General features: G+C 34.7%; 1 protein-coding gene across 1 annotated transcript in view; it reads left to right on the forward strand.

The window, feature by feature from the left end:
• Positions 1-15,658, forward strand: part of UBL3 (ubiquitin like 3) — a 65,563-nt gene extending 49,905 nt beyond the window's left edge. Inside the window, exons 2-5 of the mRNA XM_032314469.1 lie at positions 4,682-4,790; positions 8,596-8,682; positions 12,291-12,368; positions 12,678-15,658. Of these exons, the coding sequence (XP_032170360.1) occupies positions 4,682-4,790; positions 8,596-8,682; positions 12,291-12,368; positions 12,678-12,730 (327 nt within the window). The 3' untranslated portion in view covers positions 12,731-15,658. The remainder of the gene's footprint in view (positions 1-4,681; positions 4,791-8,595; positions 8,683-12,290; positions 12,369-12,677) is intronic.
• Positions 15,659-16,116: the final 458 nt, after the last annotated feature.

Consider the following 16,116-nt stretch of genomic DNA (forward strand, 5'->3'; position numbering starts at 1 on the left):
TTCTAGAGATGTCTCTAGATTGTTATAGCCTGACAAATAGAGATAACAATTTGATCAAAAACTTCTTTTTTTTTTTTTTAACTGAAATACATGCATAGGAGAGTTTGTGTCATTTCATTGGCCTTACAGGAAATGATTAAGGTTGCTACCTCACTAAAAGTCTTGTTTGGATTTTTTTTTTGCCTCAAAAGTAACTATGAAATGTATCTTTCATTTGGATAATCTGAACACCATCCCTTGGAAATTTTATTACATAATAGAAGCTCCATCTCATATCAAGTAATTTGGAGTCTTGATTAACAGTTTTATTTTTGGACAAGTATGTACATGTAGTGTATCACATTTTAAGCTGTAAATAAGAGTTGTTTTTAATCCATTGTCAATGTGTCAAGAATTCTAGGACCCCACAAGCAAAAGTTCTTTTAAGGTATTTTATTGACTTAGCATGGCTTCAAAGAAGTAAAAAAAAAAAATTCATTAATATTTAAATAAATGGAACATAATCTTTTAAGGGAAACTAGCTCACATGTATAGGAATTGCCATACATTTACTGAGAGGAACTATAATTGACATTATTTATCTGAATAAGCTTGAGAAAGTTCTTACTATTATATAGTAGTAATTAAGTACTGACCATCCTGTGTATCCAGATGTTTATCTGGGTGATTGCTTTCAAGATTTTTTCTAAAGAAAGCATGGAAATTTAGTGTTTTCCTCCTTTGGTGTTAACAGCCCTAAGGTACACTTGCCTGTGTACTGGGGCAGATGTATACTTCTAGTCTCGGAGGAAGGTTGTCACCCAGACATAAACACAGGAACAAGTCCAGATTCATCCAGTAATCTTCCATATCAATAATCCTGTCTTTAGCTTCATTTAAAAATTAGGAATAATCAGAATTAATTTTGCTTTTGAAAATGCCTTACTAAATTATAGTATTTTATATAAACATGTTACTGACAATGAAGATCCAAAGCCTAACAAATTAAGCACTGAGGTGTTTACATGTTGGAACTATCCCTCTGTCCATACAACTACTAAAAAATGATTATTAACCATTCCCATTCTTTTTTTTTTTTTTTTTAAGATTTATTTTATTTATTATTTTAAGAGTGGGGGTTGGGAGAGGTAGAGAGAATCTCAAGCAAGAGTCCCTTCTGAGCTTGGAGCCTGATGCTGGGCTCTATCTCACCACCCCTGAATTAATGACCTGAGCTGAAATCAAGAGTCAGATCCTTAACCGACTGAGCCACCCAGGTGCCCCCTCCCATTCCCATTCCACATAACACAACATTTGATAAAATACCCAGAATGCTGAAACCTTCATTTGAATCTTAGTGCTGATCTTTCCAGTCTACATTTCCACTTGCTTATTGAAACGAAAGAAACTAAAATACTAGTCAACAAATACTGAACACCTACTATATATCACCCATTGTACTAGGCAGCAAAAGTGTTTCAGGCAATGTGTGACTTCACTCAGCAATTTAAGTTTGTGGGTTTATTGTTGTTATTTTCAATTTGGGACATAAACTTCCTTCCTGAAGCAGTCTTTAACTGTTACTGTCAGTTTTAGATTGTTTTAAATGTAATATTTAATGATTTCTTAGATTTATGTATTTATAGACTTAGAGTTTTCATATTTTCTTTTTTCCCTACCCAAAGGGGTAATTAAGTTCTCAGTAGATTTTGAAATCTTACCTTGCATCTTGTTTTGAATTTGTAGCCCAGAGCTCTACCATGAGTTACAAACTTTAATGTTTTCTGGGGCCAGGCAGGTATCATAAGTGTGCTATGAAGAAGGCCAGTGTGAGTAAGTAGGGCTCAGGAGGGTCTGTGTCAAACTAAAACGTTTATGTCCCCCTGTAAACTTTAAAAAAAAAAAAAAATGTTTTTAAATCTGTCAAACACAGCGAAGGGCCCAAAGTTTCCAACATTCTGAAAATCTAGATGCACATGAATTCTTTAGACCATTGATTTTGAAACACAAAAATGAAATAATCATTTTACTGGTAACAGTGATATATATTAGTTTTAAAATAAATGCTGGGAATTTTGCTGCATGAACCATTTATGGTGTGGGTGATGTGTATTATTTAGTTTAATATATTGTGGACACCTTTCCATGTCACATCATGTAGATCTATACCTCGTGTTGTTTAACAACTAGAGATTTCTATAGTAAGGATATACCATCAGCTATTTTTCCATTTCCGTATTGATGGATAATAGGGAAAGACTGAAGTATGCTTTGGCATTGTCTTTGCAGATTCTAAGAATTAAGTCCTTTTTCCTCCCCTTTTTCTTTGTTACTTTTAAACATTATAATTTGAATAAAAGCCCAATAGAGATTAGTTCTAAACTTAAAAGACGATTCTGAGAAAAAGTAGATTTATATCATTTACCTAACTCTTAGGAAGCTTGAATTTAATTATTTTTTTTTCTCGTTAAACACATGGCTGAACCATTATGAGGGGCATAATTTCTTGGACATTAATGGCTGAAGAACCCTTATATAATAGTTTGATTCCATTAAAAGATTCCATATAAATTCAAAGTATATAGTATATATTTATCAATATCACATATAAAGAGACAGCTATAAATAGTATATCTCTTGAGAACTGAAATTCATATTGTAGAGATCTTGCGTTCCTTGCTTTAAGAATCACTCATTACTTGTTTTTTTTATAAAATAAATAAGTGGTGCTTCCTTTTTTTTTTTTTTAAGATTTTTTTATTTACTTATTTGACAGACAAGAGATCACAAGTAAGCAGAGAGAGAGGAAATGGGCTCCCCGCTGAGCAGAGAGCCGGAAGCGGGGCCCAGGACCCTGGGATCATGACCTGAGCTGAAGGCAGAGGCTTTAACCCACTGAGCCACCCAGGCGCCCTAAGTGGTGCTTTCTTAAAATTTAATCATTCTTATAAACTTACTTGAATTTTGTTCAGATGGAACTTAAAAAAGTTTCTGGATTGTATTACTGTATTACTGATTGTATTACTTCCTGTATTACGCTTTGGTCTAATTTCAAATTTCATTCTGGTTTAAAAAGGCAGCAAGAAATTCTTACTGGACATATAGAAAGAGCTTTTCACCTGGAATATAGATTTCTTTTTCTGTTATCTTCTAAAAAACTTTTCATGGAAATAGAATGCACATACAGTTAGAATATAATTTCTAGTATAGAGTCTAGTTCTCCTCCATCTAATGTGGGATCCAGTCACATCCCAGTAAATGAGAAATTGTTTGTGCTTTTAGCACTTTTCTAGAGGAGATATTTTATAACTTTCAGTACATTTGAGGCATTGGGAATGGCATTGGCCATGTTGGTGGTAGATAGTAAATCAGTGACCTGGCCTCTAAATGACTCTGTGGTAGGCACCAATTTATTCATTGTAGACTTGGCCATCTTAAAGATCTTCTGGTATTTTTTTAGAAGGAAAAAGTATTGGTAACTGAAGAAGAGAGCTTGGCTAACCTGGGACCAGGCACAATTCAAACCGGTACAATGACATTCTCTGTTCTTTATATATAAAGAAGCTGGGCTAGTCCCAGGACTCAGCTCTGGACTAGACTCAACTTTTGGGAAGGCCTTATTTCCTCTCTTAACAGAGGCCCAGAAGTATAGAAAATCCCACTTGCATTTCTGTAACTTATAAGGAAATGAGTGATTTCACGGTTTTAAAAAATAAATCATATAATTATATAATTATGGATAGAGAAAAAAATTTAAAAATGAACATTTAGAAATGTTTTACAAAACATTTACAGACGTATTTACTTGGAAGTGTAAATTCACTGGACCACAAAAATTTTAATTCCATTATTTACCTTAGGTTATTCACTGAGGATGAATCTCTGTCCTTTGTCACTCATAGCTTCTTCTCTGCCCTCCCACAATAAATGATCGGGCGTTTGGATTTAACATATTATTGATTCCTCCTTTAACCATTGTAAAGTTCTTTACTGTTTCTGGTTAATTTGTTTACATTTGAATAATTTTTGTAGGATAAAAAGTTATATTGGGGCGCCTGGGTGGCTCAGTGGATTAAGCAGCTGCCTTCGGCTCAGGTCATGATCTCGGGGTCCTGGGATGGAGTCCCGCATCGGGCTCTCTGCTCAGCGGGGAGCCTGCTTCCCTCTCTCTCTCTGCCTGCCTCTCCCGTCTGCTTGTGATCTCTCTCTGTCAAATAAATAAATAAAATCTTTAAAAAAAAAAAAGTTATATTCATTATTTCCCCTTTATTTTTTCTAAGTAGATTATCAACTAAATTTTTCTTCTGTTTAGTGATGTGACCTGCAGCATCACCACTTTTGTTAGTTTTTCAGTGGAAAATATGTATGCTAAAGTAATAGTGATAACCTACAAAAGCCCAACTCTGAACATTGTTGGAGTAGTTAAAATATAAAAGCATAATGAATTTTGGTTTTCCTTTTATTTATTATGACAAACATATCTGCCCCCCCATATATTTAAACAATGGAAATGAAATCATATGCCAAATTGTCATTCTTTTAAAAAAAAAAAAAAAAGTCTTTACAGAATTTAAATAGATAAAACCAGAACATAGCATTAGTAATAGTTCAGAATGTGATTGAAATGAAAAACCTAGGAGTCATTTCTATTTAATTTCAAAATTTCAAGATTTGTATTAAAAGAATCCTTGTCTTCTTTCAGATAAATTTGCGCCTCATCTTGGTAAGCGGGAAAACAAAAGAGTTCCTGTTTTCTCCTAATGATTCTGCTTCTGACATTGCAAAGCATGTGTATGACAATTGGCCAATGGGTGAGTGGTGTTTTTCTCTTGAGAATGAATAATGTTAATTCTTTATGCCCTACCTCATTTCACAAACATTTTGAAAAAGTTATGAAGATTTTAAAAAAACCAGATAATTGAGAGATTAGTCTTGGAAGTTAAAGGGGAAGGAACACTGTTATTTGTCACTTTGTTCTTCAGCTACTTTATTGCAAAATGGGATGGAGCCGGTATGCAAAATCTGTTTTTGCCTTAGAACCATTTTAATATGAATGAAAATTGTTTTTTAAAAAAAAACACAAAGTAGCTAACAGATGCACATAACTTTCATATCAGTAAATCTGTTTATATCAAAACACAAAGTAAAAGATAATAAAAAATTATTTTTAACAAGTTAAACTATTTTCTCATTGGTCTATCCTATCTATAACTATAACCTATTTAAAATTGAGTTTGACATAAGTTAATCTCTAATTCATGTCACTTCGTGTGTCCTCTGAACGACAAGGGCAAGAAGGTATAAAATCCATTTATGCATTGCATTTTCAAGTCAGTATCCATGACAAACAAAATTTGAGGGAATCGGGGAGTGGTATTCTTACTTTCTCTGATTCTTTACCATGTGATAGGACTTTGCCTTGCCATCCTACAGTGAGTCTTTAGCTTGTTTTTTTCCTTCGAACTTGCCCTAAGTCAGCTTGGTCCTTTTTAGGGCATGTATTATAGTGATATCAATGTTTCAGCTGATTTAACTTAATTTTATTGGCCAAAGCAGTTTGGACTTTTAAGGGACAAGACTCATTTCAACAAAGAACACAGTGTATTCAAAATGAATCAATCAGATCAGTGTTTCTCAACCTTAAATAATATATGGAACTCCTTTAGAGGAAAAAATTCCTATAGATTCCCTAGTGCTGACTTAAATTATTTTTATTACAATTTTTTTTTAAGATAGAAACATAAAACCCATTTAAGATGCTTTATCCTTATTAACGCATTTACAACCACAAGACTAAAACAGATCTAAAAAGAGAATGCAAATATAATTCTAAAACCAATAATGTTTAAAGTAACAGCATTAATGATATATTTTTGCTAAAATCAACTCACTGCTTGTGCCATGAATATAGATAGTACTGTTGAGATTGGCATGCCTCTGCTCCTGCTTGCTCTACAAGGACCCAGTTCTCTGCAGATTCACCACAAAACCTTCATTTACAGTGTGCCCGATTGTCATTTAGCCTTCACTTAGCAAGAATGCATTGTTTATGTATTTAGTGAACCTCTGTTCTTTTCTTATTAGCCTCTTGACAATTAAAGAAGTATGCTTGGCACCATAAACTGCATATCTGGGCAATAAATCCAAAGACTGTAGTTGGTTATAAGATGATTATTTGAATTATCTAGATAATCTCTTCCAGATTATCATTAAAATGAAAACATGGTTTAAAACTTTTTGAGGAGGGCTTTCAGAACCATGCCTCTGTTGTTCTTGAACTCAGGATTCATAGACATACATTTAAGAAAAACTGATTTGGACAAATACTTTCAATTGACTGGATCTTTCTTCCCTTGATAATTAAGGGACTAGTCAATGTTAGTTCCTAAATCAGATTAGAGGTAAGAAAGGAATTCAGAAAAGCTGAAGTAGACTAAACTTGGGGCTCTTAGGATATGGGAATTTCCTCATAGCCAGGCACAACAGTAACTAGGAAAAGCATTTGTAAATACTTGTCTAATAGTGATGTTATACTAAATGTGATGTAGAAGATTACTTTTGTGATATGGGGAGGAGAGGGTAAAGATCAGTTTTGACATCTATGGTATTGTAGAAAAGATTACACAAGACAAAAAAGGGCAGTTCCTCTAAAAAATTCATGTTTAGGGAGCAGCATTATAACTTGTGGTTTAAAAAAAAGTACTTTTACCTTCATAATTGTTTGACTTAGATATTAGAATTCCTTAATTAGAATTCCTTAAGAATTCCTGCAGGACTCAAATGCAGGTGTTTGTCATAAATAGTGTCCTAAATCAGTGAGCCAGCCAACTCCCAGCATTGGAAATTGATTTTATCAATCCCACCTTACTTAGTTTCACCACACAAATTTTTGAGCCCGACCTTTCCTAAGTTTGCCACTTCACCCAGCAACTTTGGGCAATGCAGGGAAAACAATTTTTATTTTACCTAAAACATTTAAATTAACAATTTAGTTCTACATTTTATCTCATAATAGGTCAGCAAATGTAAATATTTGTTGGCTCTAATAATGAAAGTATAGTGAATATTAAATCTGGTAGAAGAAAACACTTGGTGCCATATAATTTGGAAAGAGTTTTTCTTGGTCTGCTCTTAGGCAGTTTAGTGGAATATAGTTAATAGGTAGAATAGCTCTTACCAGCTCAGAGGTCCAAAAAAAAAATCTGCTAAATATATGTTACCAGTTGCTGAAATGCCTCCTTAAAACATTGTCCTGTAGGTCTCTCTAAATTACAGATCCTCTGAGAGGAAAAGGTAGATAGCATATTAAACCCAATGAAGTATGTAGAAATCACAACACTCTGTATAAAATAGTGAAGTATGTAGCTTCAAGTTTTGCATCTCAAAAAAATACTTACAGATTTTTAGAGTATTTTTTTCTAATGAATTAGACACTGTCATTTGTCTTTATATGTATAGACACTTCAATCTTGACCTGGAATAGTCTGTTAAATGGTAATTTTGGGAGCAATGAATTCAGAGTAATCCATACTGAGGCTTAGTTGATCTTTCTTCTAGAAGAAGAGTTACTTGGGAGCCCTAGTGTCAGAAGGCAACAGAGGCATACAAGTTGGGGAGGAAGGACCAGAAGAAAAAGCACCCGGGGCGGGGGTTGGGGGGTGCTAGAGAAGAAAGGACTCTGATTGATTTCTCCTGTCCTATTTCTGTTGTTCTGAGTCAGTGGGAGGCACACTTTTATCAAATTCATATTTATCATTTTGAACACTCAGAAGGAAAAGTGCTCTACTTACCTCTATTCTGTCGCTTCCCTTCAGGATATTTTAAACTCATCCTTGTGTTGACAGCTCCTTCTTTAGGAAACAAACACATCATACAAGAATTCTTGAGAAAGATGATAATGGAATTCTCAAATCTTTGTCACAATCAGAGCTTAAATTATTACATCTACCAGCTAGTGAAATCACTAACCCTCTACCCTATCACAATATAAGTGTCCTTAACTCAGTATTTTAACAGAGTAGTATTCCATATTTCATTATAACAGAAGTTGTACACAAAATGAAATATTCTGCTACCCATCTGCTATTCTGCTACCCATATTCTACTCACCAGTTTGTTTTTTGATTTTCTTTATAAGCATATTTGTGTATACCTTGTAATATTTTTCAGTCTTCTTCTTCTGAATATTTTGGGTAAAGTGAACTTAGAGTAGTATCTTCTATAATGTTTATCATTTGGTTTCAGAAGACAGAATAATAAATCAATATTATCCAAAAGTAAACATTGTTAATTTTTTATTTTTAAAATTTGTGTTCTCTAGTTTTATTGAGGTACATTTTTTTGTTGTTACTCTATCAGTATATTAAAATCTTTGTTAAACTACTTGTCTCTAGCTTCAAATATATATTTTAACAGGTACAAAAATTGGAACATTATAGTATTTTCTGTTAATTACTGGTAATAGTAATTAATTTTCAAATGACATTTCTCTTTTCCTAGGATTAGATTTTCCCCAACTCATTCATTTTAATCTTTAAACTTCAGGACTATAAACAATGCAATAATACCTTAACACTGTCTCGAAATACACCTAACAAGTTCACTGCTTCTTTTCAGACTGGGAAGAAGAGCAGGTCAGCAGTCCAAATATTCTACGACTTATTTATCAAGGACGATTTCTGCATGGAAATGTCACATTAGGAGGTAATAGTCACCTTTGTAATGGGATTTAATGTCTGTCTCATGGCAGTGGCATTCATTTGTTTGTTTCAATGCTGTTGGCTGATTTTACAAAAAAAATTATTTCAAACTCATGAATTCTGCCTATTTTGGTAACTCTACTTCTTTACATTTTGCATTCTGTTGAATTTCATTTTAGCACTGTGAGAAGTGTTTACTCACTTATAAAATAAACTCTCTCTCCTTAGATGTAGGAATCCATACCTATTATTTTGTAATTTTATTGTACTTCTGGATACTATATGTTAGATGTAATAGTTTTAACTTAAAGCCAGACACACAGAGTAGGCAAAGTTTATGATAATGCGTTTTCAGTCTGACTCTGTTATAATTGCCCATTTAGCAGAAATGAAGGTAAATGAGTTTCGCTAGAGAGACCTTGTAGTGTGAGGATTCAAAGAATAGATTTAGAACCTGATTACTGGAGTTGTGCCTTGGCTCTGCTGCTTCCTGCTGTGGAATCTTGGGGAAGATACTTAGCTTTCTTCATTGATAAAATGGGCTAACAATATTGCCTACCTCCTAGGGTTAAATTATATATTCAAAGCACTTAAAACAGTACTTGGCACACAGTGAACACTTCTTTGGTATCACTGCTCTTTATATGTGATTGGAGACATATAGCTCAATAGTGCCCCCTTATGGGGTACATTCTCTACCATCAGCAGGTTTATTTTGTTTTTAGTTCCTGTTTTTCAAATATACTCTGATAATTAGAAATTTGTAGGTAAATGAAGTGATCCACTTTAATATTTTTGTGTAAATATAGTCTGACTTTTTTTCTCTAAACCTATCAATGAAATTGATCAATATAGCTGGGTGTTTGGTAAAGGTTGAATAACATCCAACTATGTGGTTTTTTTGGTCACAATTTTTCTTTTTAGTTTCCCTGTGTTCTTGAATGTGAATAATAAAGAAGAGAGTACACAGGGTCATGGTAATTATCTTCAAATACTGGAATGGCTGGTGTTGAAGAGTAGGCTAGCTTTGTATGGCTTGAGACTTGCTCTGTATAACCTTGAATTAGACTTAAGACCAACAGCTCGGGATCAAATGCAGACAGATACTATTCACTACAAAATAGAATTATTTGAGCATGTCAGGTTGCCTCAAGAAAGAATAGACCACTAAGGGAAAAGAGTGAATTCCTTGTTACTGGTTACATATAAGCAGTAGGTACAGCCGTGGGTGGGGTTCAGTCATTTTGTGGACAGTTAAACCAGGAGACCTGGGCATTCTTTGCCACTCTTGGGATTTTACGGTTCCAGTAAGTTTCAGATTTAATTTCTTTGTTACCAGTTTCTTAAAACATAGCTCTGAATCCCCTTTTTTTGAGATAAAACTTTTTAGTTCCATAGTATTTCAGTCTACTAAAGAAAAGGTGTGATAACAGTCTTACTAAGGATAAAGAAGATCAGCTACAAGTTTGACACTCAATACATTGCTGTTCATTCCTTCCCAAAATGTGATGGAGACTGTGGCATTCAGTCAGGAATCAACCAGGATACTTACTTAGAAATGCAGATTTCTACATGCTGGCTAGTTGGAGGAGAGCTCTCTCTGTCTCTGCCCCTTTCTTGTCCCCTCCCCTTTCCCCCATCGCCCAGTGTACTGCTGAACTGAAATCCTGGGTGATTTTTATGTGAGGCTGAAAACTCCTGTTCTGGGAGCACCTGGGTGGCTCAGTCGGTTAAGCCTCTGCCTTCTGTTCAGGTCATGATCCCAGGGTCCTGGGAGTCTGCTTCTCCCCTTCTCCCTCTGCCTGTCCCCTGCAACTCGTACTCTCTCTTGCTGTTTCTCTCTCAAATGAATAAATAAAATATATAAAAGAAAAAAAAAAGTCCAGTTTTAGATATTATACAGAGTCAGAGTAGAAGCAGAAACATCCACAGTGAAGGAAAGAGAAAACCTTTTAAATTCTTCCTTTCCCTTCTTTGAAACTGTTATCATCCATATCCACTAATTCCAGTTAAAATTCAAATGGAAAAGAAAAATAATAATCCCCATCAATCAAATCTGTAGCCTCAAATGGTAAGCCACTCAGCAGCTTCCCAGGCCTGTCCAAACTTCCCTAAATGTACCTCTCCTCTCACTTACCTGTTTTCTGAGATCTGTCCTCCTCGCTTTCTCAAAATGAAGGTGATGATGAGGGTAATATTGACTGCGTGCTTTCTTTGTCCAAAGCCCTGATCTACACAGTGGTCCTTGACTATTTCAGTTAGTCAATACAGCTGTAAAGGACAGGTGATAGAATTACTGTCTGTGTTTGGGTAGAGGAAACTGAGGCCAGGGGAGCAGGTAGATGACTCGCTCATGACTCATCTCACATTGGCAAGTATTGGAGATGTGATTTTCAACCCAGATCCAGCTTACTAGAGTCCAGAAGATGATAGGAGACTGATATGCAACTTGAAGTTCAGTCTTTCCCAGTACATTTGACGAAAAACTTTATAATCCAAAGCTCTATTATTTGCATGTCAATGTTAAATCAGCCCTAGGGGATGATCCAAAAAAGGCCTCCTCTTATTTCATCAAAGTGTGTATTTATGGACCATCATACTTCATTTGAACTTGAGAACTTAAGAGAATAGACTAAATAATGGCTGGCCAACTTTAAGTGAGCTAGAAACTCACCTTGATTATGAATAATATTGAAGATATTTAGGAGCCTTTTTCAATCTACATGTTAACCACCATCCTATGGAGCAAGACTTAAGAAGCAGGTAGCAGGAGGATGGTACTTGCTAAGTGATAATGGATGTCATAACTAAATCATCTCAACTATGGAAATAACTTTAAAAAAGTTAGATATACTGGCTGCTTCTAATTTTACACACAGAATAACAAAGCAATTCACAATGAAACTTAATGTCTGTATTTGCTTAAGTGGTTCGTGGATACATGGTGTGTGTTATATCATTCTATGTCTGAAGCATTTCATAATAAATTTTCTTTTTATGAATGAAAAAACCTTTTAAGTTAAGACTTGATTAGATAACAGCGATTATTAGTAATGCCAAGATAGTGGTTCTCTTAAATTAACTGTTTAAAGAAAATTGTTTTCTCATTGAAAAATATAGGGTTGATAATAAATATTTAAAATTGAGTTTGTTGCTTTTTCTATTTCTACATTATAGTGGCCTGTTCAGTGCAGTAATTTTATTAGGTGCTGCATATTAGACAGATAATTAGATTCAGAAACAAATGTCTCTTAATCTAAACTTTTCCCTAATCTAGAAAAGGTATTCTCAGAAACTTTTTTTTAGCTCCTTTTCTCCTCTGAAGGTTATCTCCAATATTAATTAATGACATATTTTCTCTCGTCCCCTTCCTTCAACAGTATGATTATTGGTGTCAAACTAAGGGCCATAGCTGGGCAGAATAATTTCTGAGTTGTTTCTGATAATATTAACCCAGTTTCATTTTCTAAGAGATGCTCTAACTGGTAAGAAGTTCAGTCTGCTGAGGAGGTCCTGCAAAGAGCGATCAGTTCTTTAAATGGTTTCAGTTCTGATTAGTGATTTCAGTAGGTCAGTATATATGTAACAGACTATCTTCTGTTTTTCCCATAGCATTAAAACTTCCTTTTGGCAAAACAACGGTGATGCATTTGGTGGCCAGAGAGACGTTGCCAGAGCCCAACTCTCAAGGTAATCCTCACACTGCAGAGGCTTCTCGCTCAAGCTGCCGAGACAGGCACTCAAAAATGATTCCGTGTTTTTGGACCTTCTGAGGGAAAGGAAGTTTTCATTGTTTATGATCAGAGCTTGTTAAGCAAATAACCAGACATCCTGGAAACGGGCTATAATTAAAACAGCTATAATTATCATTATAGCTTTTTAATTAAAAAAAATTGCAAACATTAAAAAAAACATTCTTACTATGTTTGGATGCCCCCCCTCCCCCCGCCCCCTAATTTGAGCATTTTTATAAATCAGGCTTTTCTGCATTTTCTCCAGGTCAGAGGAATCGTGAAAAGACTGGAGAGAGTAATTGCTGTGTAATCCTGTAAACACTGTCCGCTATGTGTGCTGTGATGTAGTCTTTGTCTTTCATGCTGCTGGGACGGAAGAGACCCAACATTGCTTCAGAATCCCTTAGGGAGAGTCTGCCTGTAAACACATGGAACTGAATGATCTCATGAACACTGTCATCTTCTCGCATCAGAGTAAAAAGAACCAAGAACATTTTTCACTACGATTTTTTATTTCTAGTATCTTTGTTTATGTTGAGCAGTTTTAAAATATGTTGGTTTATGAATGCTGTCAATCTCCGGGGGCAGAGTTAACAAGTTACCTTCCCTAGCGGAAGCCATTTTGCTGCCACAGAAACGTTCATCACCAGAACTAACAAATCAATATAGTTTGCACTAAAAAAGATTGACATTATTTTCTTCATCAGCAGAATTTGCAACATGGTTTATGGCACCTAGAAATTCTCAGAAATACAATATTCCACACTGGAAAACACTCAGCAATTAATGGAGTTAATTAGTGGGCCAACTGGAGAGGGAGAAATGGAAAAGAAACTGAAATGTCGGGGGCGTTCTATCAGAGTCAGCCCCGGTGGCTGCACTGGCACAGAACACACAACTGAGTGTGACTGTTTTCATCGCAACACATGGAAAAACAAAATGTGCCTGCTGTTTAAAGCACTCAGCGGAGAGCTGATGAAACAAATTGCTTTTCCTTTCACATACGCACTCCTCAGTCACGCGGTCACCGAGTGCTTGTCCACGCAGCACAAAAGGAGTGCGAGTGCGCTTCCTAGCCTTAACGTGGGAGGGTCAATTCCATACTCATAGACTTGCATTGCCGCGCAGAGATAATAGAAAACCTCATTTACTCATCAGTTTCATGTATTTGAAGATCGGCAAATTGAATTTTTCCATAATTATTGCTCGTCTGTAACTGTGTCCAGTGTCACACTCACTCATTAGAGTTCAAATGAATTCTTAAAATTAAAATAGTTCTCCATAGTAACTAATTTTGTTTCTTTATGTAGTTTGCATTTGGTATTAGTGCTTGCAATTGTATTAAAATCAAAAGCTGACTTTTAAGGCATCCTACATGATTGAGGATGCCATTCTTTTGTTTTGTACCAATAATTTAAAAATTGATATGCTAAACCAATTTGCACAGCACTAAAGCATGAGCTAGTTTCATCTAAACCTGTAAAAATATAAAAGATTTTATATTTTTTCACTGGGAAGAAATTCTTCCTGGATGAAATTACAAATATGTGTAGAATATATTTAATAAAAAACTTATAAAATACCTAACTATAGAACTTAAATATAGATTGGCGTGTAGTATATAGAACAATATTCCATATAAATAACTTTAGCCTTTATAAAAACGAAGTTGCAGGCTGACATTATGTTCTGTACTTAAGTAAGTGTCCATGACCCTTAAAAACATTCAGTGTAAATGGTTTCAAAAGGTCAGCTTTGTCTAAAGGTAATCAGGTTATTTTGTTCATTGTCAATGCTTTGATGAAAAGGCTTTATATGCAGTAGATCTACGAAAATACTGTTCATACTGATCAGAATTAAATTTGTATAGAGCAGAGTTTTAAAACGAATGTAAATAGCACCAAACATTTTCTTTCTGCAACCTGTACTTATAGATTCTTTCTGTAAACTAAAAAAAAAATATATATATCGTAGTGCATTTCAGTGCTAATTTTAAAGGTCTTGGTTAAGTCAGTTATTGTTTAAACACCGTCTCATCTATTGTTTAAACACCGTCTCATCCATGTTAAAATTTGTTTTCTACTTTTGTTTCTGAATCTTTAAGAAATTTGTTTAATATTCTCTTGTTAGTTTCAGGAGTATTCACAATGTATCTTTGATATTTAACCGGGTTAATTTGCACACAGAGCAACAATGGATAGCATTATGCAGTCTCTGTTATTACTAAAATGTTGTATTCGGATGTTAAATATTTATATGCTTTGTTGACTAGCTCAAATGTGAATTCAGTTAGTGTTGACTTAAGAGGAAACTGATAGTTACTTAATTGGGCAATTAAGCCATTTATGGCTCTATTCTTCTTTTGTAAAACAAACTACTGGTAATTATTTTTAATACCTATTTTAATTCTAATTACTCTTCTGTCTTTCCAAAGTTAAAGACTATTAGTTAATTATGATTGAATTTTTATGATGGTTTAAAAATAATTATCTTTTAGTTTTCAATATATTTTTCTGTGTGTTCTCATGTTATAAATTTCCCTTTTACAAGACCTCAATTTAAAGTTTGCAAAATGGATAAACCGGTTCATTAGTAGAGAAGGAATTATGTCACTTAATTCCTGATAACATTAACATTGTTGTGCAAAATGGAGAACAAAATAAAATAGCAGTAAAATTATATACTGAAAACACCAAAAATTTAGATGCCTTAATAGTATATCCATGAAAATACTCAACTATCCCTTTGAAAATAGTTCCTTGGACTGCCTGAGGTTAAAATATGATTAATCATATCCAAGGCTACTATTTGAAGATCCCTCTGCCAAAAATAACAGCTCACTTACCGAGAGGTAAAGGCTGCATAGATCCGTAATGTAAATAAAGCCTGAATTATGGGCCTGTGACCCTGCCCAGTGCTTGGTATCTAACTCACCTCTTTTACCTAAATTATCCTAGACTTTCTTAAGTGTTCTGGACAAGGCAAAGCTTTTCTTCTTTATTAAAACCTCAGCATGTCTCCTTGATCTGAATTATTTGCTTTCTGTTCAAGATAAGTTGTATCTTATCCTATCATGAAAAATAGAGTATCTAACATCGTCAGTCACATTAAATGAGGTTTTCTCATAACAAACATTTATCCTTAGTTTTATGTCATCTTGACCAATGTTGCAGTAATTTCTGTTAGCTGATTGTGGTAAACAATGTTTAATGTGAAAACAAATTAAAACTTTCTTCATCTGTTGTAGAATATTTTCTTCTTTTAAATGACTTCTATTTGCAATTTTGGTGTATTTCCCTGTTCTTTGTTTCTGTTGCTTTTCTCTTCAATTTATTTTTATTACATTCTCTAGTAAAATCACCCTGCACCAGCCTTTATTCTTTCATTTTAACCAAAATCAAAGAGAAGTGATCAATCAGAATTTAGCATGCCTTCACACCATCCTTATTGGTTATTGTCACAGGCATGTCTTCAGTTTCTTTCCATTACCATTTTGTAATACAGTCGCTTGTTAGCCGAGCAACAAACAGGTAGGAGGAGGGCTTGAGAGAAGAGTATATAACCTAGAATCGCGCCTGAAACAAGTGTAGGCAGCTGGCTGCTCAGTATGGTCTCCCTGGCCCCGGGGGCAGTGGGCTTCTTGGTCAGGACAACAGGTGACCACTGTGCCTGCTGCCCCCCACCCCCCAGCCTCCTGGTGCGCT

This window comes from Mustela erminea, chromosome 15 (assembly GCF_009829155.1).
Source record: "Mustela erminea isolate mMusErm1 chromosome 15, mMusErm1.Pri, whole genome shotgun sequence".
NCBI classification, from domain to species: Eukaryota; Metazoa; Chordata; class Mammalia; order Carnivora; family Mustelidae; genus Mustela; species Mustela erminea.